This window comes from Cannabis sativa, chromosome 1, assembly GCF_029168945.1.
Source record: "Cannabis sativa cultivar Pink pepper isolate KNU-18-1 chromosome 1, ASM2916894v1, whole genome shotgun sequence".
NCBI lineage: Eukaryota > Viridiplantae > Streptophyta > Magnoliopsida > Rosales > Cannabaceae > Cannabis > Cannabis sativa.
This window is the reverse complement of record NC_083601.1, coordinates 71,996,013-72,020,001: the sequence shown is the minus strand read 5'-3', so window position 1 is coordinate 72,020,001 and position 23,989 is coordinate 71,996,013. Positions and strand designations below refer to the sequence as shown.

General features: G+C 40.7%; 1 protein-coding gene across 1 annotated transcript; it reads right to left on the bottom strand.

Moving 5' to 3' along the window:
* Positions 1-39: 39 nt before the first annotated feature.
* LOC115706983 (protein LURP-one-related 14) lies at positions 40-3,065 on the bottom strand. The gene is made up of 3 exons (XM_030634770.2): positions 2,704-3,065; positions 809-1,036; positions 40-719 (listed from the first exon to the last, which is right to left on the bottom strand). Exons 1-3 carry the CDS (start codon positions 2,974-2,976, stop codon positions 582-584), a joined length of 639 nt encoding a protein of 212 aa, XP_030490630.2. The 5' UTR covers positions 2,977-3,065; the 3' UTR covers positions 40-581.
* Positions 3,066-23,989: the final 20,924 nt, after the last annotated feature.

Here is a 23,989-nt window from a genome sequence, read left to right as displayed (position 1 = left end):
CCCTATGGCGTCGGTTATTTCATAATAACCGACGCCATAGGGGTACATATGGCGTCGGTTTTTATAAACCCTTTAGCGTCGCCCTGATCAGCGTCGGTAGCGAATTTCGCGAAAACCGACGCTGAAAGGGCTTAAAAACCGCCTCTAAAGGGGGTTTTTGTAGTAGTGGCTCCAGCACTTATAGACACACTATGTTCTACAGCAATAGTAGATAATTGCATACTTCTAATGATATTATGATTTCTCTTTTGAAACAAAAGTTTGATTCTAGTTTTCTTTTAAATAGAAAGCTACTTGACATTATCCCATCGAATATAAGTTTCAGCGATGGATTGTTTGTTATCGGTGATAGTATTGATTAGATTCGAGTGATAGATAATGAATGTAAGATAAAATATTGAAAACGTTTATTACAAGCACGACACCCTAACTAACATGTTATTAGTAATGTAAATACAGGATACAATGTGAGGCTTACTTGAAACGATGTATACAGCATAGGTATGTTATATGTATAATAATAGTTGACTTGACTCTATACTACATTAAATTACAATCATGCATATATATGTTCTATATAATTAAATACATGTAATATCATTTTCGTAGAGGATCACAACTAATGCGACAATAAAAGCGTAATCTACGCCTGGATAAATTTTGAGTGCAAGCTTTTTAGTACCTTTGGCAATGTTCTCCCACGAGAAGACGAATTTAAACTGTATTAATTTTTCAATCATGAAATCATATTTTATTATTTATATATAGCTAATAAAAAATGAGAAATTGAAATATATTATATAAATACCTCAGCAATGAGAGTTTCGCCTTTGTAAACTTTATAAGACCAAGATGGTGAGTTGGATTCAACAATCTGAAAGTTTGGAACATCTTCATTGAGATTATTGGGTAGGAAAACTTTGTGTCGAAATTTCGTTAGCTGGAAAGAACTCGATCTTCGAACGCTGAATATCATGTTATTTTGTTCCGAGCTTTCTCCTCGATAAATCGTCCACCGATGACGTGATGACAATGCCTTTTACATCATTTGTAATATATATTTTTAGTGAATAAATTTTATGATTAAAGTTATTGAGTATAGGTATTATTTAATTTTAAACTAAACTTTGAGCACAATAAATGCAAATGAGACTTGATTTTATGTATATGTATGTCATGGTAAATACGCTCTCTCCACCATATTTAGGTGGCGTTTGGTAACATTTTTTTAATCAATTTTTTATTTTTAAAAGTAGAAAAGTGAATTTTTTAAAACTGTTTTTACTTTTCAATTTTATAATTAGAAATCAAAATTTTAAAAAGAAAAAAAAAATAACTTTCAATATTTTTTTAAACAGTTTTTTTTTTCTTAATGAATCTTTTGGATTACGACCAGACCCGGACCCAAATCCTCTCCCCACAGCCCTGGCGCTGAACCCGACTTTTGACTTGAACCCGAATCCGACCCCGGATCTAAACCCGACTTAAATAAAATCAAAATATAAAAATAAAAATGAACTTTACAAAACACACTTTTGTTTTCTGTTTTTAAATGAAAAACAAAAGTAGTTATAGAACGCATTTTTGTTTTTCAAAAATATTTTTTTTAAAAACAAAAATTTTACTTTCATTTTGTGATTAAAAAATTAAAAAACGAAAGTGTTACCAAATGGCACATTAATTATATATAGGTCTTTTATGGGATAAAAAAAACTAAATATTTGTAACTACTTTTGTAATTAATAAGATTGTGTATTTTTTTTAATGGAAGAGTGTTAATTATAATTTTGTATTACAATATTTTTTTAATTTTTATATTCAAAAACATATACTGGAATATTTTTATATTTTTTTATGGTGGGGTTCGTTATAGTTGCAACATCTTATCGGTAAATTTTTAAGAAAATCTGAATAGTTTATAGTATCAATAAGAGAGTTCTTGACATTTTAGTTTACTACACGTGTTTAAAAATTTCAAACTTGTTTTCAAAACTGTAAACTATTCAAACAATTTCAAAAATTTACAAGAATAATATTGTAACTATAATAAACACTGTCATGCAAAAAGTGTGAAAAAGAAAATATTTCAAAATGTATTTTCAAATGCGAAGGTAGAGAAAGAATGTTGGAATTACCAATTTTCTTTTTAAATAGAGAAATGGAATGGTGTAGCGGTAGAAATTAACAGTAAGGGAGACCAAAAGATAGAAAAGAAATTAAGGGGAGCCAATACATAATTTTTTTGAAAAATAAAATTTTTAACATAAAATTACTTTATAAATTTTTCTTTGTCCAAAATTTTGGAAGGGCCCATTGGCGCTTTTGGAGCTAAAGTAGCTCCGTCTCTGAGTGTAGCTCATTTGTATAATCATTTATCAATTACACAATTAGAAATGAAAATTTGACTCGTGGATATGGGGCCTTGCAGGTACTTGCCTCTAACTGGGCAAGTTTTCCCCACCTAAATAGGAAATTGGGTGGGTACAGCACCCTGTCTTGATAGTACTCGTTTAATATTTATTTATTTAAATAAATATATGTATGCATAACTAAAAGATTTCTTATATTATTTATTAAATCAAAGTTTATGACACCTAATATTAAATTGTACCAATAGTAATGCCACACTTCTTATTGTGCCTATCCGCTTAAGGTCTCTTAACATTTCTCACATCACATGTGTGGTTAAAATAAAATATATACCTTCTCGCGCATGTTAAGAAGAGGAAAACCAGCAGCATCACGCATGACCCTCTTTTTCTCGAAATTATGAGACGAACCATTGACGTGGAAGTAAAGATTTCCATTAGCATCTAAAGCTTCGTATTTTGAATCAAACAAATTGTGGCTTTTTTTCTTCACTATTAGCTCCACAGGGTAAGGGACACAGAAAAAATCCCCTACAACGCTCACCAGGGGAACACCATATGCCTCAGCCGCTGCTGGTGCTGCTGCGGTTGCCACTGGCTTCATCATTGTAAAATGCCTAAACAAACTTATTCCAACTGATCTACTACTACGTACTTAATATTAGAGCTAAAATACTTCTTCGATCAATTCAAGATTTATGGTTTAATTAGCTTTTTATTTGGCTTTGCCTTAAATAGTCATATTTAGAGCTCTACTTGGGGCTGTTCAGTTATGGATCAGTTCCCAATTTCCCGGAAAGTAAGGTTGATTTTGGATGAATAAATTAATCAATAACGCGCTAGTATAGTCAAACAAGGTAAAGTTTTTTATTTTATTTTTATTTTGGTATATTATATTAGCAATATTTTGAATTTTGCATGTTTAAATACGTAAGAGAAATGTAGATATGTTTTTTAACATTGATGATTGTCTAGTTTGCGTGTTTTTTTTCATCTTAATAAAATACTTTAGCCTTTTTGTATATATATTGGCATTGGACGGTTTGGCTCATTGAATTTGAAAAAAGTCTTGATCATCATGATATTCATATAACAATCCCCATTCCTTTTCCAACAACCCTAATAGGACCTGTGACAATTTTCTTTGAATTAGTACTGATAAAATAATTTCACTTCCTGGAACATTACATTATTTTTCACCTAAATCCATAGAACTTTATGGCATTGCGTTAAAAAAAAATAAAAAATAAAAAATAAAAAATAAAAAGTGAGCTCTCTCTCTTTATAGCTCTTTTATCTTTATAGAGGGTCTTCCTCTAATGGGGATTTAGTGTATACTAATTTATATTAAATCCTTCCAGAAATTTAAAAGAAAACAAAAAATAGAACCAAAATGAGATTTTCTTAACAAGCTCATTAATTAACGCCTTCATGATATGTTGTTTATATTCCATATTGGTAGTTGTATTCCTATTCCCTCATTTTGAAGATTTTCGACAATCCTTTCCCAAAAATATGTTGTAAACATTGTAAAATTAAACTGAGCAAGTACCTATGAAGTCGCCAACAATTTTTTCAATTGAGAATGTACAATATAAATAAAATTAAATTAAGAATCATTAAGTATTAAGGGATCATGTTCAGAGTTGGATAAAGTGGTTAAAAGGTTGTTGTAAGTTAGTTAGTGTGTGACTTTCTTAATGTTGTTCTCCTTCTACTTTGTTTTGTGCTGATATAAATAGACCACTTCTTGTACTATGAACATTGTAACAAACACAATAGATTCCTTTCTCTCTCAATCTGATCTTTATATTCTCTTTCTTCTCTTTCCTTTTACTCCATTGTTATTGTTATTGTTCTTGCACTATGAATAGAAGGATTAACAATCCTAATATGGTATCAGAGCTTGATTTTCCCTCGTTGAGTGCTACCATGGCGACTGTTGGAACTCAAAATCAATTAAACCAATCGAACCTGGGAAATTCAGCAAATTCATACCATGTTCCTCAAAGAAATCGCAATCGAGCGACAGACGAGTTTGCCCCTGTATATTTTTCTATTAGTCTTTCAGTAAAATTTAACGATCACAACTTTTTACTTTGGAAACAGCAGGTGCTTACTGCAATTCGTGAAATCGCCTACTGAAACTCAGGGCTGCTTCTTCTTCAGGTTGTCCACATTATCAGCTTTGTCACAAAATAGGGCACACAGTTGTTGACTGCTTTACAGGTTCGATAAAAGCTTCACAAGTGTATCACCAAATAATGTTGCACCTTCTCCTCAAGCCAATCTGATGCATACCTTGAACTAGAATGACACCAATTGGTACCCCCAGACTCAGGGGCCACCAACCATTGCACCTCTGATGCTCAAAACTTGGCTTCATGCTCCACTTATGAAGGGCCTGAATGGTTGTTTGTTGGGGATGGTACTGGTTTGTCCATCAAGCATATTAGTCACTCTTTTCTCTCTAATTCATCTATTTTTTATCCTCTCATACTAAATAATCATCTTCATGTTCTTGCACTAACTAAAAACCTGCTTAGTGTATCCAAATTTGCTAGAGATAATAATGTATTGTTTGAGTTTCATTCTGATGTTTGCTTTGTCAAAGACCATGTTCATCACAAGGTTTTGTTGACTGGGACATACCATAATGGCTTGTATTCTTTTGACTCTTCCAATCTGCATTTGATGCACTCTCCCCTTAAACCTGCTATGTTTGGAAAGTCTTCATCTCAGTCACAAATGCAGCCACAAATTATGACTGATACTACATCTCCCTCTTCATAGTGTACTAATTCTACCCTAATAAATACCAAACATTGTATGTCTGAATTTGATATTTGGCACAACCGACTTGGCCATCCTTCTGAAAAGGTTGTTGTGGACCTCGCTTTTAGCCAACGACAGTGAGTATAATTTAGTAAGCGATAAGTAGTTTATAACGATTGAAAGATAATAAAGCAATATAAAGACACAGGAATTTTATAGAGGTTCAGCCCCGAGGAGTTCGATAATAGCCTAATCATCGTTATTTGTATTAACTCAAGAACAAGGAGAAAGGTTCCTTTCTTATAGCTCTTACAAAAATATCTCTGAATATGAATTCTTAGATAATATCTCTAAAGTAAAATATTTTTCTTCCTTTGCCCAGTGAACATGCATAACTATTTATAGAGCTATGAGCTTGGAGAGGAAGTATTTCCCTTCTCGTTATAATGGATATAAGCAGAAAGATTGCATAATAAATACGGAATACACTGATCATGGGATTTGGATAGCTTGCCATATCTCTGCAATCTGATCCCCAAGTTATAGGGATTTCCTTGATGACTCACGGTGCGAAAGCTGAATTCGCTAAGTGTTGGTCGCTCTGTGCAGATTGCTGAGTGCTTTGCCTTGAACATGCATATGAGGTATCCTGTTCAGACTATATCTTACGGGCAGATACTCGGAGTCGATTCCAAGTGTCACCATCATGTGATGCCACGTCAGAGTGCAAAAATTGGGATAACTACATTTGCCCCCCAAGTCTGTACGGGACTTCTGAAGTTATGTGTAGACTTCATCCGATCTGCTTTTGCATTTGGATGGGTGACACTTGTCAAGCGCGTCTGTTTGCGACTCGATGTGAGGCTGACTGGGCGTCCCTTCGGTTTTCGGCTAATAAATGCTCTGACAATTAATATTTCAAAATCTAATTTTCTCTCACCATGGTTGATAGCTACACTTGATTACTTTTGATTTCCCATATTCGCTTTTTGGGGAGAACCGAGGCGTCTGAGGTTCTTTTGAAATGATTACCCCTTTCTGTTGTTTGCCTATAAATACCAGTGAGCATTTGTCCACAAGCTCATTTTCACCAATCTTCCTTCCTAAGTATGTTCAGAGCGAAAAGAGAAGTTTTTGGCTTCAAGCTTGCTGAAGTTGTAACACCCTAACTAACATAGGCGTATTACGTGATTTTTAAACATGCTGTGCAGCTCGTTGCTAATCAACGAGGTTTATGGAAAAACGTGATTAATTAAAATTTTGCTTTTTAATTAAACTTATAAAACAACATTACAAAAGACTCGGGATCCCGATTATAAAATCATTTACAAAAAGATTTAACTGTTTAACTGATATACAAAATACATGTCGCCTAGCGACCAGTTACAAAATCAGCCTCGCTGTCCCGATGATCGTACGCTCCAGGCCTAACCGCCCCGACATGTACAACCTTCATAAGCTCGCTCACGGTCCATCAGCTCTAGCCTTGCCTTTACCTACACATCAACGTAGAACTGTGAGTCGACAGACTCAGTAAGAAAAGCATAATAATACTCATACATAATTCTAACTGCCGTGTCCAACACGATACTGAGTCCTGCTACTGCCATGTCCAACATGGTACTGAGCCACTACTGCCATGTCCAACATGGTGCGAGTTCGAACGTTCATAGGGACGGTACTATTGACACGTAACAACCCGGTCGGCCGAACCGGTCATACTCATTCTTGGTCATACTCCGGCTGTCTCGACGTGTTACTATATCCTCCCGATCGGTCGAGCCGGTCATACTCTAAATTTCTTGGTCATACTCCGGCCCCTGTCTCAGACGGGATACGTCAATAGCACGGAACCACCAACCGGTGTCGGCTGATCGGTCAAGCCGGTCATACTCGGTCTTGGTCATACTCCGGCCTTTTTGACGTGACAGGGTTGGATGGTTCGAAGCCAACATACATATCTAATGTAATCTAACAGGCTTCCTACATGCACGCTAAACATGTAATCTACATATGCATACTGTTATACTAATCTTACCTGGATTCCGAATTCAGGTGTGCCGGTCAACCTGACTGGAACTGAAGCTGAGCGGCGGATTACTGGCTCCTAAACCATAAAAATCACAACGCTATAAGTGACACGCTAAATCACTTCCCGGGGACTGAAACTAGGAACTAAAAGTTTCCCTATCGATAAAAAGCATGGCAATACCCCCTAAAACATAAAAACGAGGAAAACTAGGGTTTCTGAAAATTCCCCAACCGGTAGACCGGTTGCCCAACCGGAATTCCGGTTCTGGGAAATTCAGGACACCCATCCGGAATTCCGGATGCACTGGCAGGAATTAGGTTCCTCGCATGACAGCAACATCAAATAATCATATCTTGCACAATTCAACCCCAAATCACCTCAAACTTTCCGGACACATGTTCTATACCTTCCCTAGAACATATCCAAGGCATCAAAACAACCCAGAAACCTCAAACCCGAAAAATGCCATTGGAGCTCAAGCTTTGAGTTCTAAACTCAAACTTGAGCAAAACCACCTAATCATGCATTTCACTAGCTTAATTCTACTTAATCAAGCTTATCTAAGCCTCTGAAAACAATTTACAACAACAACAATAACTCAGAAACAGATTCACTATATTTTCTTCCAAAAATCACATTTTTGCATAGAAAATTCAAAGCTTTGAACAACCTAACTAACATGCTTCAAAATAGCTCAAATAACATCAATTAAACATGATTTAAACCTCAGAAATCAACAATCAAACACAGCAATCACAACAGCCACAAAAAGCATGCATTTACTCAACTTTTCACCATTTTTTTCAAGAAAACAAAGGAGAACAATTAGGAAATACATACCACAATCAAGAGTACCCAAAGCTATGAAGAATCTAGCTAGAAATTGATGGAAAAACCCAGCCTTTGAAACCCCATGCACCAGCCGAAATAGAGAGAGAGAATGAGAGAGTTCTTTTCAAAATTTTCTATTTTATTTTCTAAGTGTTGAAATGAGAGAAAAAAAGAATAAATGCCACATATACCATATTATTTCAGCCATTAAATAAACACTTAAACATTTATTTTTCAATTTAATAAAATCACAAAAGACAAGAAGTCATTGGGGCAAAAAGACCATTTTGCCCCTCCACACTAAAATACCTAAATCATACTAAAGGGGGTATTTTTGGGAAATTCTAAATTCACGGCCACTCCCGACATTCCCAATGTCTAAAACCCGTCCCCAAACTACTAACATACTAAGTTGTGATTTCTACTGAGCCAAACGCCGAGTTCCAAAATACCGGGCACCGGAATTACAAAATAGGCAAGCTACTGAATGACATAAATAACAGTATAATAAAATATTTAAATAGCTATAAATAATTTCATAATTAATCATAAACAACTGCTAATTTCCAAATTAACTAAGCGGGCTTTACAACTATCCCCCCCCCCTTAAAAGGATTTCGTCCCCGAAATCTAACCTGAATAACTCTGGATATTGAGCTCTCATATCTGTCACTAGCTCCCAGGTGGCTTCTTCCACCTTACTGTTTCTCCAGAGAACCTTGACCAATGCTATGGTCTTATTCCGAAGGACTTTATCCTTTTTATCCAGGATCTGCACTGGTTGTTCCTCATAAGTCATATCTGGCTGAAGCTGAAGACTCTCATAACTGAGTATATGAGAGGGGTCTGAAACGTATTTTCTCAACATCGAGACATGGAATACGTTGTGAACTGCTGATAAAGCTGGAGGCAATGCTAACCGATATGCCACTTGACCTATCTTCTCGAGAATCTCGAAAGGTCCTGTAAATCTAGGGCATAACTTGCCTCTTTTCCCGAAACGTTTAATCCCCTTCATCGGAGATACCCGTAAAAACACACGTTCCCCTACATGGAACTCACATCTCTGCGTTTCGGATCTGCGTAACTCTTCTGTCTGCTCTGTGAGGCAAGCATTCTAGCTTTTATCTTCTCTATTGCCTCATTGGTCCGCTGAATTGACTCTGGACCTAGGTATTTCCTCTCCCCTGTCTCATCCCAGTGGATAGGGGATCTACACTTTCTACCGTACAACCGTTCATAGGGAGCCATCCCTATCGTACTCTGATAACTGTTGTTGTACGCAAATTCTATCAACGGTAGATACTTATTCCATGAGCCTTCAAAGTCCATAACACAGGCTCTCAACATATCCTCCAATATCTGAATTGTCCTTTCGGACTGACCATCTGTCTGAGGATGGAATGCTGTACTAAATTTTAGCTTTGTACCCATTGCCCGTTGCAAACTTTGCCAAAATTTGGAGGTGAACTTCGGATCCCTGTCCGAAACTATAGACTTCGGTACTCCGTGAAGTCTCACTATCTCTCTGACGTACAGTTCTGCCAACTGATCCACTGAAAATGTTGTTCTAACCGGCAGAAAATGAGCAGATTTCGTAAATCGGTCCACCACTACCCAGATGGAATCAAATAAACCCGTGGTCCTAAGTAACCCGACCACAATATCCATCGTAATATCCTCCCATTTCCATTCTGGTAGGGTTAGAGGCTGCAACAACCCTGCTGGTCTCTGATGTTCAGCCTTAATCTGCTGACAAGTGAGGCATCTCGATACGAATTCTACCAAATTCTTCTTCATACCGCTCCACCAGAAGTACGGTTTCAAATCTTGGTACATCTTGGTGGTGCCGGGATGCAGGGAGTATGGGGTAGAATGAGCCTCCTCAAAGATTTCATTTCTAAGTTCCACACTGTTTGGAACGCAAACTCTGGCTTTATACAAAAGCATCCCACTATCTGACACTGAAAAGTCCTTGGCTTGACCAGCCAACACCCCATCTCGGATTTTCACTAACTCCGGATCTGTCATCTGAGCGACTTTTATTCTTTCCAACAGATCAGATTGCAGCGTCAAGTTGTGAAGCTGACCTACCACAAACTCAATGCTGGATCTAACCATATTCTCTGCTAGCTGAGGTGAGATCTGAACCATACTAACTACTTGCCCGGGACCCTTTCTGCTCAGGGCATCGGCCACTACATTGGCTTTTCCGGGATGATAGAGGATCTCGCAATCGTAATCCTTCACTAATTCCAACCAACGCCTTTGTCTCATGTTCAAATCTTTCTGAGTAAGGAAATACTTGAGACTTTTATGGTCGGTATAGATCTCACACTTCTCCCCATAAAGGTAATGCCGCCAAATCTTCAGTGCAAAAACCACTGCGGCCAATTCTAGATCATGAGTCGGGTATCGCTGTTCATAATCCTTTAACTGACGGGAGGCATAAGCGATGACCCGATCGGCTTGCATCAATACACACCCCAAACCCTGTTTGGATGCGTCACAGTAGACTACGAACTTCTCCTTGTCCGAAGGCAAAGCTAGCACCGGAGCAGTAATCAACCTCTGCTTTAGCTCCTGAAAGCTAGCTTCGCACTTATCTGACCGAATAAATCTCTGATTTTTCTTTGTAAGCTCGGTTAGGGGCATTGAAATTTTGGAGAACCCTTCGACGAACCTACGGTAGTACCCAGCTAAACCTAAGAAACTTCTAATCTCTGTCACTGTCTTCGGTCTTGGCCAATCCCTGACGGATTCAATCTTCCCGGGATCCACCTTAATCCCATCCTTGCTCACAATGTGCCCTAGGAAGGACACCTGAGATAGCCAGAACTCACATTTCTTGAACTTGGCATAAAGCTTATGTTCTCGAAGTCGTTGCAGTACCATCTGAAGATGTAACTCATGCTCCTCTTCTGATTGAGAGTACACGAGGATGTCGTCGATAAACACAATCACACAGATATCGAGGAAATCCTTGAATACTCTATTCATCAGGTCCATGAATGCTGCAGGAGCATTGGTTAGTCCGAATGACATAACCAGAAACTCGTAAAGTCCATACCTAGTGCGGAAAGCCGTCTTCGGATTGTCCTTGTAACACCCTAACTAATTTAGGCGTATTACGTGATTTTTAAACGTACTGTGCAGCTCGTTGCTAATCAACGAGGTTTATGGAAAAACGTGATTAATTAAAATTTTGCTTTTTCATTAAACTTATAAACCATTTACCAAAAAGTCTCGGGATCCCGATTTATAAAAATATTTACAAACGTTTTTACTATTCAACTTTTACATCAAAATAAGGTCATCTAACGACCGTTACAAAAATCTCAGCCCTGCTGTCCCGAGGATCGTACGCTCCAGGCCTAACCGCCCCGACATGTACAACCCCATAAGCTCGCTCACGGTCCATCAAAAGAATCGCCTTGCCTTTACCTACACATGAACGTAAACTGTGAGTCGACAGACTCAGTAAGAAAAGCATACTAATATCATACATAAAACTGACTGCCGTGTCCAACACGATACTGAGTCCCGCTACTGCCATGTCCAACATGGTACTGAGCACTACTGCCATGTCCAACATGGTACTGAGTTTTGAACGTTCAGGGGACGGTACTATTGACAAGTATCCTCCTGATCGGTCGAACCGGTCATACTCCGTGCCCGGTCATACTCCACCTGTACCGACGGATAGGTCAATAGCACTGAACCACCAACCAAAGGTCGGCTGATCGGTCGAACCGGCCATACTCGAGGCGCCGGTCATACTCCAGCCTGTACCGACGTGACAGGGTTGGGTGGTTCGAAGCCTAAATACATATCTAATGTAAACTAACAGGCTTCCTACATGCACGCTAAACATGTAATCTACATATGCATACTGTTATACTAATCTTACCTGGATTCCGATTTCAGGTGTGCTTGGCCAACCCGACCGGAACTCGAAAGCCGAACGGCGGATTACTGGCTCCTAAACCATAAAAATCACAACGCTATAAGTGACACGCTAAATCACTTCCCGGGGACTAAAACTCGAAACTAAAAGTTTCCCTATCGATAAAAAGCATGGCAATACCCCTAAAAACCCAAAAACGAGGAAAAACTAGGGTTCGAAAATCCCCAACCGAAGACCGGTTGCCCAACCGAATTCCGGTTCGGAAAAATACGAACCCCCATCCGAATTCCGGATGCTCAACCGGAATTCGGTTCCTCGCGAGCAAGAACCAAAAATTCCCATATCTTGACCAATTCGAACCCAATTGATCCCAAACTTTCCAGACCTGCTCAATAGGTCCCAAATGACCATTCCAAGGCCTCAAACCTACCCAGAAACCTCACAAGCAAATTTCACCATTGAAGACCAAGCTTTGAGTTCAAGAACTCAAACTTGGTTAAACCCACTAGCATGCACCCTAGCCTAGTTTATTCTACTTAACTAAGCATTAAAACACCTCTGCAAACTAACAATAACATCCAGCAAATATACAGAAACAAAACATGGCATTTTCTCACAAAAATCATCAATTTTCACATATAAATTAAAAGCTTGAACAACCTAGCTACTCATGCTTCAACTAACTCATTTATCATCAAAAATCATGCTTTGAAACCATAAATTAACAACAAAATTACAGCAGCAAGAACATTTCACAATCACATGCATTTTCAACACTTTTCATCATTTTCTTGAATAAAACACAAAGGAAATAAAAGGGATCAAACCTACTTGAATTACACTTAGAGGAGGAGAAAATCACAAGCTTTGAAGAGGAAAAATCTCTGCCCTAGCAGCCCAAGATTCAGCCGAAATGAGGGAGAAAGAGAGAGCTTTGAGTGAGTGTGTGTGTTGGAATTTCTTTTCAAAAATGGCTAAGTGGTGGAAAAAGAAATTAATATCATAATATACCATTTTTTTTAAATCCATTTCAGCCAAATAATCACATAATTAATTATTCATTTTCCATTTAATAAATCATATAAGACAAAACACTAATGGGGCAAAAAGACCATTTTGCCCCTCCACCATAAAATCACATAATTCATACTAAAGGGGTATTTTTGGGACATTCTAAATTCCCGGCCATTCCCGACATTCCCAATGTCTAAAACCCGTCCCCAAAATACTAACATACTAAGTTGTGATTTCTACTGAGCCAAACGCCGCGTTCCAAAATACCGGACACCGGAAATGCGAAATATAAAACTGCTGATGACATAATTATGCATATCTGAATTCCATAAATAACAATGATAAATTATTTAAATAGCTATAAATAATTTCCTGATTAACATAAATAACTGCTAATTTCCAAATTAACTAAGCGGGCTTTACAACTATCCCCCCCCTTAAAAGGATTTCGTCCCCGAAATCTAACCTGAATAACTCTGGATATTGAGCTCGCATATCTGATTCTAGCTCCCAGGTGGCTTCTTCCACCTTACTGTTTCTCCAGAGAACTTTGACCAACGCTATGGTCTTATTCCGAAGGACTTTATCCTTTCTATCCAGGATCTGCACTGGCTGTTCCTCGTAAGACATATCTGACTGAAGCTGAAGGCTCTCATAACTGAGTATATGAGAGGGGTCTGAAACGTATTTTCTCAACATTGAGACATGAAATACGTTGTGCACTGCTGATAAAGCTGGAGGCAATGCTAGCCGATATGCCACTTGACCTATCTTCTCGAGAATCTCGAAAGGTCCTGTAAATCTAGGGCATAACTTGCCTCTTTTCCCGAAACGTTTAATCCCCTTCATCGGAGACACTCGCAAAAACACATGGTCCCCTACTCGGAACTCAACATCTCTACGTTTCGGATCTGCGTAACTCTTCTGTCTGCTCTGGGAGGCAAGCATTCTAGCTTTAATCTTCTCTATTGCCTCATTGGTCCGCTGAACTGACTCTGGACCTAGGTATTTCCTCTCCCCTGTCTCATGCCAGTGGATAGGGGATCTACACTTCCTACCGTACAACAGTTCGTAGGGTGCCATCCCTATCGTACTCTGGTAACTGTTGTTGTACGAGAACTCCACTAACGGTAGGTATTTACTCCATGAACCCTCAAAGTCCATAACACAGGCTCTCAGCATATCCTCCAATATCTGAATTGTCCTTTCGGACTGACCATCTGTCTGAGGATGGAATGCTGTACTGAATTTTAGCTTCGTACCCATTGCCCGCTGCAAACTTTGCCAAAATTTGGAGGTGAATTTCGGATCCCTGTCCGAAACTATAGACTTCGGTACCCCGTGAAGTCTCACTATTTCCCTGACGTATAATTCTGCCAACTGATCCACTGTAAACGTTGTTCTGACCGGCAGAAAATGAGCAGATTTCGTAAATCGATCCACCACTACCCAGATGGAGTCATACATACCCGTGGTCCTAGGTAACCCGACCACAAAATCCATCGTAATATCCTCCCATTTCCATTCTGGTAGGGTTAGAGGCTGCAACAACCCCGCCGGTCTCGATGTTCAGCCTTGATCTGCTGACACGTGAGGCATCTCGAAACGAATTCTACCAAATTCTTCTTCATACCGCTCCACCAGAAGTACGGTTTCAAATCTTGGTACATCTTGGTGGTGCCGGGATGTAGAGAATATGGAGTAGAATGAGCCTCCTCAAAGATCTCGTTCCTCAAGTCCACACTGTTTGGGACACAAACCCTGGCTTTATACAAAAGCATCCCACTGTCTGACACCGAAAAATCTTTGGCTTGACCCGCCAATACCTCATCTCGGATCTTCACTAACTCCGGATCTGTTGTCTGAGCAACCTTTATTCTTTCTAACAGATCAGATTGCAGCGTTAAGTTGTGAAGCTGACCTACCACAAACTCAATGCTGGATCTAACCATATCCTCTGCTAGCTGAGGTGAGATCTGAACCATGCTAGCCACTTGCCCGGGACCCTTTCTGCTCAGGGCATCGGCCACTACATTGGCTTTCCCGGGATGGTAAAGAATCTCACAATCATAGTCCTTCACTAATTCCAACCAACGCCTTTGTCTCATGTTCAAATCTTTCTGAGTAAAGAAATACTTGAGACTTTTATGGTCGGTATAGATCTCACACTTCTCCCCATACAAGTAATGCCGCCAAATCTTCAGTGCAAAAACCACTGCGGCCAATTCTAAATCATGAGTCGGGTATCGCTGTTCATAATCCTTTAACTGACGGGAGGCATAAGCGATAACCCGATCGGCTTGCATCAATACGCACCCCAAACCCTGTTTGGATGCGTCACAATAGACCACGAACTTCTCCTCGTCCGAAGGCAAAGCTAGTACGGTGCAAGAATCAATCTCTCGTTTCCAATTCCCCGAAAACTAGCTTCGCATTTATCTGTCCAGATAAATCGCTGATTCTTCTTTGTAAGCTCGGTTAGGGGCATAGAAATTTTGGAGAACCCCTCCACGAACCTACGGTAGTACCCAGCTAATCCCAAGAAGCTTCTGATCTCTGTCACTGTCTTCGGTCTCGGCCAATCCCTGACGGATTCGATCTTCCCGGGATCCACCTTGATCCCGTCCTTACCCACAATGTGTCCTAGGAAGGACACCTGAGACAACCAGAACTCACATTTCTTGAACTTGGCGTAGAGTCTATGTTCTCGAAGTCGTTGCAGTACCATCTGAAGATGTAACTCATGCTCCTCTTCTGATTGAGAGTACACGAGGATGTCGTCGATAAACACAATCACGCAGATATCGAGGAAATCCTTGAATACTCTGTTCATCAGGTTCATGAATGTTGCAGGAGCATTGGTTAGTCCGAATGACATAACCAGGAACTCGTAGTGTCCATACCTAGTGCGGAAAGCCGTCTTTGGAATGTCCTCCTCTCGGATTCTCAACTGATGATAACCCGAACGGAGATCAATCTTAGAAAAGACCGTCTTCCCACGAAGCTCGATCGAACAAGTCATCGATCCTAGGTAATGGATATTTATTCTTCACCGTCAGCTTGTTCAACTCTCTGTAGTCGATGCACATCCTCATAGATCCATCTTTCTTCTTGACGAACAAAACCGGGGCTCCCCAAGGTGACACACTGGGCCGAACGAACCCTATGTCAAGCAACCCCTGGAGCTGAATCTTTAACTCCTTAAGTTCAGCTGGAGCCATCCTATACGGGGCTTTAGAAACCGGATCCACCCCTGGTGCCAAGTCAATCACGAAGTCAATCTCCCGCTGAGGTGGTAACCCTGGAAGTTCTTCGGGAAAAACGTCCAAAAATTCCCGAACCACGCTGATGTCCTCTGGCCGAATGGTGTCTGGCCGAGTGGTGTCCACCACCACGGCCAGAAACCCTAAGCACCCACCGTGCAATAATTCTCTCGCTGACATAGCCGAGATCACCGGAATCCGAGATCCCTGAACCGAACCCACAAATACGAACGGTTCTTCACTTTCCGGTTGGAAGACCACCATCTTCCTCTTACAGTCAATGCTCGCCGAATATTTAGATAGGAAATCCATTCCTAGAATAATATCAAATTCGACTAAGCTCATCTCTATCAGATCAGCGCTCAACTCTCTACCATCTATCATGATCGGCATAGACCTAATCCACCTATTGGAGATAACCAATTCTCCGCCAGGTAACAGGGTTCCAAACCCTGATTCATATCTATCAAAGGGTCTACCCAACTTACTAAAAACTCTGGCCGCCACATAAGAACGTGTAGCCCCAGAATCAAACAGCACTGAATAAAGCGAGTCGTTAATAAGAATCTGACCTGTAACAACTGATGGGCTGGCATCTGCATCAGCCTGCGTGATCGCGAATACCCTGGCTGGAGTGGGCATCGCTGGAGCTCTCGGTGCTTCTGGCCGGAGCTGGGGACATTCCCTCTTGAAGTGCCCGGGCATGCCGCAATGAAAGCATCCCTGCCCCTTGCACTCTCCCCGATGGTGCCTCTTGCAGCTAGGGCACTCTGGATAGGAGAAGCGAGTCTCATTACCACCAGGACGACTCCCTCTGTTCTGGTTCCCCCGGAACCTCTTGTTCTGACTCGAGCCGCCGGAAGCAGTGGGTGCCCTCTTCCTCTGATCAATGGCCGAACCACTACTCCCCCTGCTAAATCCTGATGCAGGAGGGGTAGGAGCTCCGCCACCAACCGGAGTACTGGCTGAATCTGACATACATCCCACTGCGCCCTCAGCTCGCAGTGCCTTCTCCACCATCTTAGCGTAGGTGGTGCTGTCGTCTGTGGTAATCATCAGGTCATGCCTGATCTTGGGATTCAACCCGTCCAGATACTTCTCCTTTCTGCTGAAGTCGGTCGGCACAATTCCCGAGGCTAACCTCGCCAACCGGTCACAACCGAGTAGTATACTCGGTGACGCTCATGTTCTCCCGCCGGGTCGTGTGAACGAACTCTTTCCTCTTGGCGCTTCTAACCGCCTCATTGTAGTACTTCGCGTTGAAGAGTTCTTGGAACCTCTCTCGGGTCATGGTGGTGACGTCATGGATCCGAGACACCATGTCCCACCATACCGGTGGCATCCTCCCGGAACCGAAATGTGGCGCACACCACTCGTCGTTGCCGGTGACACCCATAAAGTTCGAATTCGGTGATCACCGTAAGCCACCGCTCGACTTTCGACACATCCGGACCTCCCAGAATACCGGAGGTGCTTGTTTCCGAACCTCTCATACAAAGGCTCCAATCTATGGGCCGCCACTACCATCTCGGCACAGGCGGCAGGGGCGGTGCCACCGGAACTACGGCACCGGAACCGCAGGAGCACCCCTGGCTCGTCTCAACCTCCGAATCTCGAGGTCTTGCTCTTCGATCCCGGCTTGCATCTCCGCAAACCGCAACTCCCGGCCGGGCTCCCCGATCGGCCGGGGAGCCTGGGCACCGTGGCGGGTTCTCATCACCCCGACCACGAGCCCCCGCCGGGACCTCTACCTCGGCCCCCTGGCAGTGGGGGAAACCGAGCTCCCTCTCCCCGATTCGACCCCACGGAGTTGCCTCGACTCACGGTAGTCCGCCCGGCGTCCATCTAGTTAGAACCGCCTGCGAAACCAAGAGTTGGCATATCAGGTCGTATTCAAGGCGAGCTTACTAATGCCGCTTAATTTGGAAATTAGAAATGAAACATGCGCCTATTCTACTATCAGGCTACTAACATGCTTCCTAACAGCTTTTCTTTTTCATAACTCGAATATAATAAACTACTAAAGCAATAAAGGCTTACCGAACCGTGAACCGAGCTAACCGCCGATGATGATTGTACATGTCGTGACGATCTTCTAAGACAACACTGCGGCTCGATACCAAGTTGTAACACCCTAACTAATTTAGGCGTATTACGTGATTTTTAAACGTACTGTGCAGCTCGTTGCTAATCAACGAGGTTTATGGAAAAACGTGATTAATTAAAATTTTGCTTTTTCATTAAACTTATAAACCATTTACCAAAAAGTCTCGGGATCCCGATTTATAAAAATATTTACAAACGTTTTTACTATTCAACTTTTACATCAAAATAAGGTCATCTAACGACCGTTACAAAATCTCGGCCACTTCGTCCCGAGGATCGTACGCTCCAGCCTAACCGCCCCGACATGTACAACCCCATAAGCTCGCTCACGGTCCATCAAAGAATCGCCTTGCCTTTACCTACACATGAACGTAAACCGTGAGTCGACGGACTCGGTAAGAAAAGCATACTAATATCATACATAAAACCGATCGCCGTGTCCAACACGATACCGAGTCCCGCCATCGCCATGTCCAACATGGTACCGAGCACTACCGCCATGTCCAACATGGTACCGAGTTTTGAACGTTCGTGACGGTACTATTGACAAGTATCCTCCTGACGGCCGAACCGGTCATACTCCGCCGCTGGTCATACTCCAGCTGTACCGACGGATAGGTCAATAAGCATCGAACCACCAACCGGTGTCACTGACGGCCGAACCGGCCATACTCCGCGTTGGTCATACTCCACTCGTACCGACGTGACGGGGTTGGGTGGTTCGAAGCCTAAATACATATCTAATGTAAACTAACAGCTTCCTACATGCACGCTAAACATGTAATCTACATATGCATACCGTTATACTAATCTTACCCGGATTCCGATTTCAGTGTGTGCCGTCAACCTGACTGGAACTGAAGCTGAACGGCGGATTACTGGCTCCTAAACCATAAAAATCACAACGCTATAAGTGACACGCTAAATCACTTCCCGGGGACTAAAACTCGAAACTAAAAGTTTCCCTATCGATAAAAAGCATGGCAATACCCCTAAAAACCCAAAAACGAGGAAAAACTAGGGTTCTGAAAAATCCCCAACCGGAAGACCGGTTGCCCAACCGGAATTCCGGTTCTGGAAAAATCTGAACCCCCATCCGGAATTCCGGATGCTCAACCGGAATTCCGGTTCCTCGCAGGCAGCAACCAAAAATTCCCATATCTTGACCAATTCGAACCCAATTGATCCCAAACTTTCCAGACCTGCTCAATAGGTCCCAAATGACCATTCCAAGGCCTCAAACCTACCCAGAAACCTCACAAGCAAATTTCACCATTGAAGACCAAGCTTTGAGTTCAAGAACTCAAACTTGGTTAAACCCACTAGCATGCACCCTAGCCTAGTTTATTCTACTTAACTAAGCATTAAAACACCTCTGCAAACTAACAATAACATCCAGCAAATATACAGAAACAAAACATGGCATTTTCTCACAAAAATCATCAATTTTCACATATAAATTAAAAGCTTGAACAACCTAGCTACTCATGCTTCAACTAACTCATTTATCATCAAAAATCATGCTTTGAAACCATAAATTAACAACAAAATTACAGCAGCAAGAACATTTCACAATCACATGCATTTTCAACACTTTTCATCATTTTCTTGAATAAAACACAAAGGAAATAAAAGGGATCAAACCTACTTGAATTACACTTAGAGGAGGAGAAAATCACAAGCTTTGAAGAGGAAAAATCTCTGCCCTAGCAGCCCAAGATTCAGCCGAAATGAGGGAGAAAGAGAGAGCTTTGAGTGAGTGTGTGTGTTGGAATTTCTTTTCAAAAATGGCTAAGTGGTGGAAAAAGAAATTAATATCATAATATATCATTTTTTTTAAATCCATTTCAGCCAAATAATCACATAATTAATTATTCATTTTCCATTTAATAAATCATATAAGACAAAACACTAATGGGGCAAAAAGACCATTTTGCCCCTCCACCATAAAATCACATAATTCATACTAAAGGGGTATTTTTGGGACATTCTAAATTCCCGGCCATTCCCGACATTCCCAATGTCTAAAACCCGTCCCCAAAATACTAACATACTAAGTTGTGATTTCTACTGAGCCAAACGCCGCGTTCCAAAATACCGGACACCGGAAATGCGAAATATAAAAACTGCTGATGACATAATTATGCATATCTGAATTCCATAAATAACAATGATAAATTATTTAAATAGCTATAAATAATTTCCTGATTAACATAAATAACTGCTAATTTCCAAATTAACTAAGCGGGCTTTACAGTCCTCCTCTCGGATTCTCAACTGATGATAACCCGAACGGAGATCAATCTTAGAAAAGACCGTCTTCCCCTGAAGCTGATCGAACCAATCATCGATCCTAGGTAATGGATATTTATTCTTCACCGTCAGCTTGTTCAATTCTCTGTAGTCGATGCACCTCCTCCTAGATCCATCCTTCCTCTTGACGAATAAAACCGGGGCTCCCCAGGGTGACACACTGGGCCGAATGAACCCTATGTCAAGCAACCCTTGTAGCTGAATCTTTAATTCCTTAAGTTCAGCTGGAGCCATCCTATACGGGGCTTTGGAAACCGGATCCACCCCTGGTGCTAAGTCAATCACGAAATCAATCTCTCACTGAGGTGGTAATCCTGGAAGTTCTTCGGGAAACACGTCCAAAAATTCCCGAACCACTCTGATGTCCTCTGGCCGAATGGTATCTGGCCGAGTGGTGTCCACCACCACGGCCAGAAACCCTAAGCAACCGCCGTGCAACAATTCTCTCGCTGACATAGCCGAGATCACCGGGATCCGAGATCCCTGAACTGAACCCACCAATACAAACGGTTCTTCACTTTCCGGTTGGAAGACCACCATCTTCTTTTTTAAAATCAATACTCGCCGAATAATTAGATAGGAAATCTATTCCTAAAATAATATCGAATTCGACTAAACTCATCTCTACCAGATCAGCACTTAACTCTCTACCATCTATCCTGATCGGCATAGGCCTAATCCACCTATTGGAGATAACCAATTCTCCGCCAGGTAACAGGGTTCCAAACCCTGATTCATATCTATCATACGATCTTTCCAATTTTCTAAAAACTCTGGCTGCCACACCAGACATCCTTGACCTAAACACTCATCCATAGGATGCCTCTTACTAATGAGACACTCCAGTAGGAATAACGGGTCTCAACACTACCCTGACGACCGTCTTGATTCTGGTTCCCTCGGAACCTCTTGTTCTGCCTCGAGCCACCGGATGCAGTGGATGATTTCCTCCTCCAGTCCATGGCCGAACCACTACCTCCCCTGCTGAAACCTGACGCAGAAGGGGTAGGAGCCCCGCCACATTCCAGAGTCCTAACTGATTCCACATACATCTAGCTGCGCCCTCAGCTCACCATGCTTTCTTCGCCATCTCAGCTTAGATGGTCTTATCGTCGGTAGTGATCATAAGGTCATACTTGATCTTCACATTAAGTCCATCTAGACATTTTCTTTCTTACTGAAATCGTTTGGCGCAAATCCCGAGGCTAACCTCGCCAACCAGTCGAACTGAGTAATATATTCCGTCATGCTCATATTCTCTCGCTGGGTCAGGTGGGCGTACTCTTTCCTCATGGCGCTTCTGACGGCCTCGTTATAACATTTAACACTGAAGAGTTCCTAAAACCTTTCCCAGGTCATAGAGATGACGTCATGGATCTGAGACACCATGTCCCACCAGACCAGAGCGTCTTCTTAAAACTGAAAAGTGGCACTCACCACTCTGTCGTTCCCGGTGACACCCATAAAATTCAGAATCTTGGTGATCACCGTCAGCCATTGCTCGGCTTTCACTACATCCGGACCTCCCAGGAAAATCGGAGGTGCCTGCTTCCAAAACCGTTCTTACAAAGGTTCCAATCTATTGGCCGCCACCACTATCTCGGCCTGGGCAGCAGGGGCAGGTGCCACTGGAACTACGGGCACTGGAACTGCAAGAGCACCCTGCTGTCTCAACCTCTGAATCTCGAGATCTTGCTCTTCTATCCGGGTTTGCATTTCCGCAAACTGTAACTTCCCAATTCTGGGCTTCCTGATTGACTTGGGCAGCCTGCGGCGAGTTAACATCCTCCAACCGCAAACCCTGCCCCTGGGACCTCTACCTTGGCCCAAAACACTTGATTGGTGGTGAATAATGCATATTTATTGATCTCAAATGTTAAACTAAATTAAATTTTAATTTATATTTTCATGAAATTAATGAAAAATATATTGTATAACTGAAAATATTTAGTTTGAATTTAATTTGGTTCATTTTGCAGGAATTATGTGTATTTTGATACAAATGAAAAGAATGATTCAATTGTGAAAGAAAGAAATGAGAAAAATTGACATTCTTGCAAGGGAAGAACCCAATTTAAGAAGAAATAACATCAAGCCCAGCCCAAATTTCTACCATGCGGATCATATTGTGACTAAAGCTATTCAATATATATATATAATTCCAAGTTGCTCATTAAGTCTTATTCCTATCCATGACTTGGTCTCTTCCCTTGTGATCGACATGTGGCAAGGTGGACCATCATTGTGCTTTGATTTGGAAAGGCAATATTCTTCCAGCCAACTTCTTTTAATTCAAATCCCATTATTTTAGTTTTAAGAATCAAATCCCATTGTTTTAGTGATTAGATTAAAAACTGTAATTTTTCGTATTGACTTTCACACAATTTTTGCTTCAGATTTATTTTCTTTTTATTGTGTTATAATTGTGTCCCCAAAACACTATATAAAGGGACCTCTTGTACATATTAAAGAAAAAATTCATTGGCAAAAAATATAGTAAATTTTAGTTTTATTTTATCTATCCCTTCTCATATTTTCTCTTTAGATTATTGTGAGAATGTCTAGCATTTTTGGCTAGTTTCCTAGATAAGGTAAAGGATGATCTTATATGTGAGGTAATATTTACTTGTGTTTTGATTCACCAAGTGCTTAAAGTTTATACATTTGAGTAGTATATTTTTCTTCTTTTTTTTTATCTCTATATTAATATATTTTTCTATTTAGTATTATATAGAAATAGTCATGCTTTTTCTATGTGAATATGATTAGGATAAATATACATTAATATTATAATTTTATGATTAATCTCTTATTGCATTATTACCAAACAAAAGGTATATTGTCATTCTTAGATTTTTCATAAGATTATTTTCTACAATCTTAATGTGAGAATTCTATATTACTCAAATACATTTTTTTTATTATATGTTCTTCAAGTTTTATCTTCCGATTAAATTATTGGGAAGTGAATAATTTAATTGTGTTATATGTGTGAATCAAAACCCAAATAAATGAGCCAAACATATAGGTGATTCTTGAAACCTTATCATTTTTTTTTATTATAATTTTCTACCAATTTTATTTACTTTAAATTTATTTTCAAAATTTTCTCAAAAACCACCAACGATTTATTTACTTTTTGCGCTTAAAGTTCTACTAATCACTTTTTGATAAGATATCTCTCTGTGGACACGACCGCCCATACTACACTACAACAACCGCTTTGTGAAGACAAGTTTGGGCGTAATCAAATTTTGGCGCCGTTGCCGGGGAGATTGAAATCAAAACTTAGTGGACTTTTCAGCCAAGAGGTAAGTCATTCTATAATGTGTATATATAACACTTGTATTTTTTTTTTAATTATTAATTTTTCTCTTTG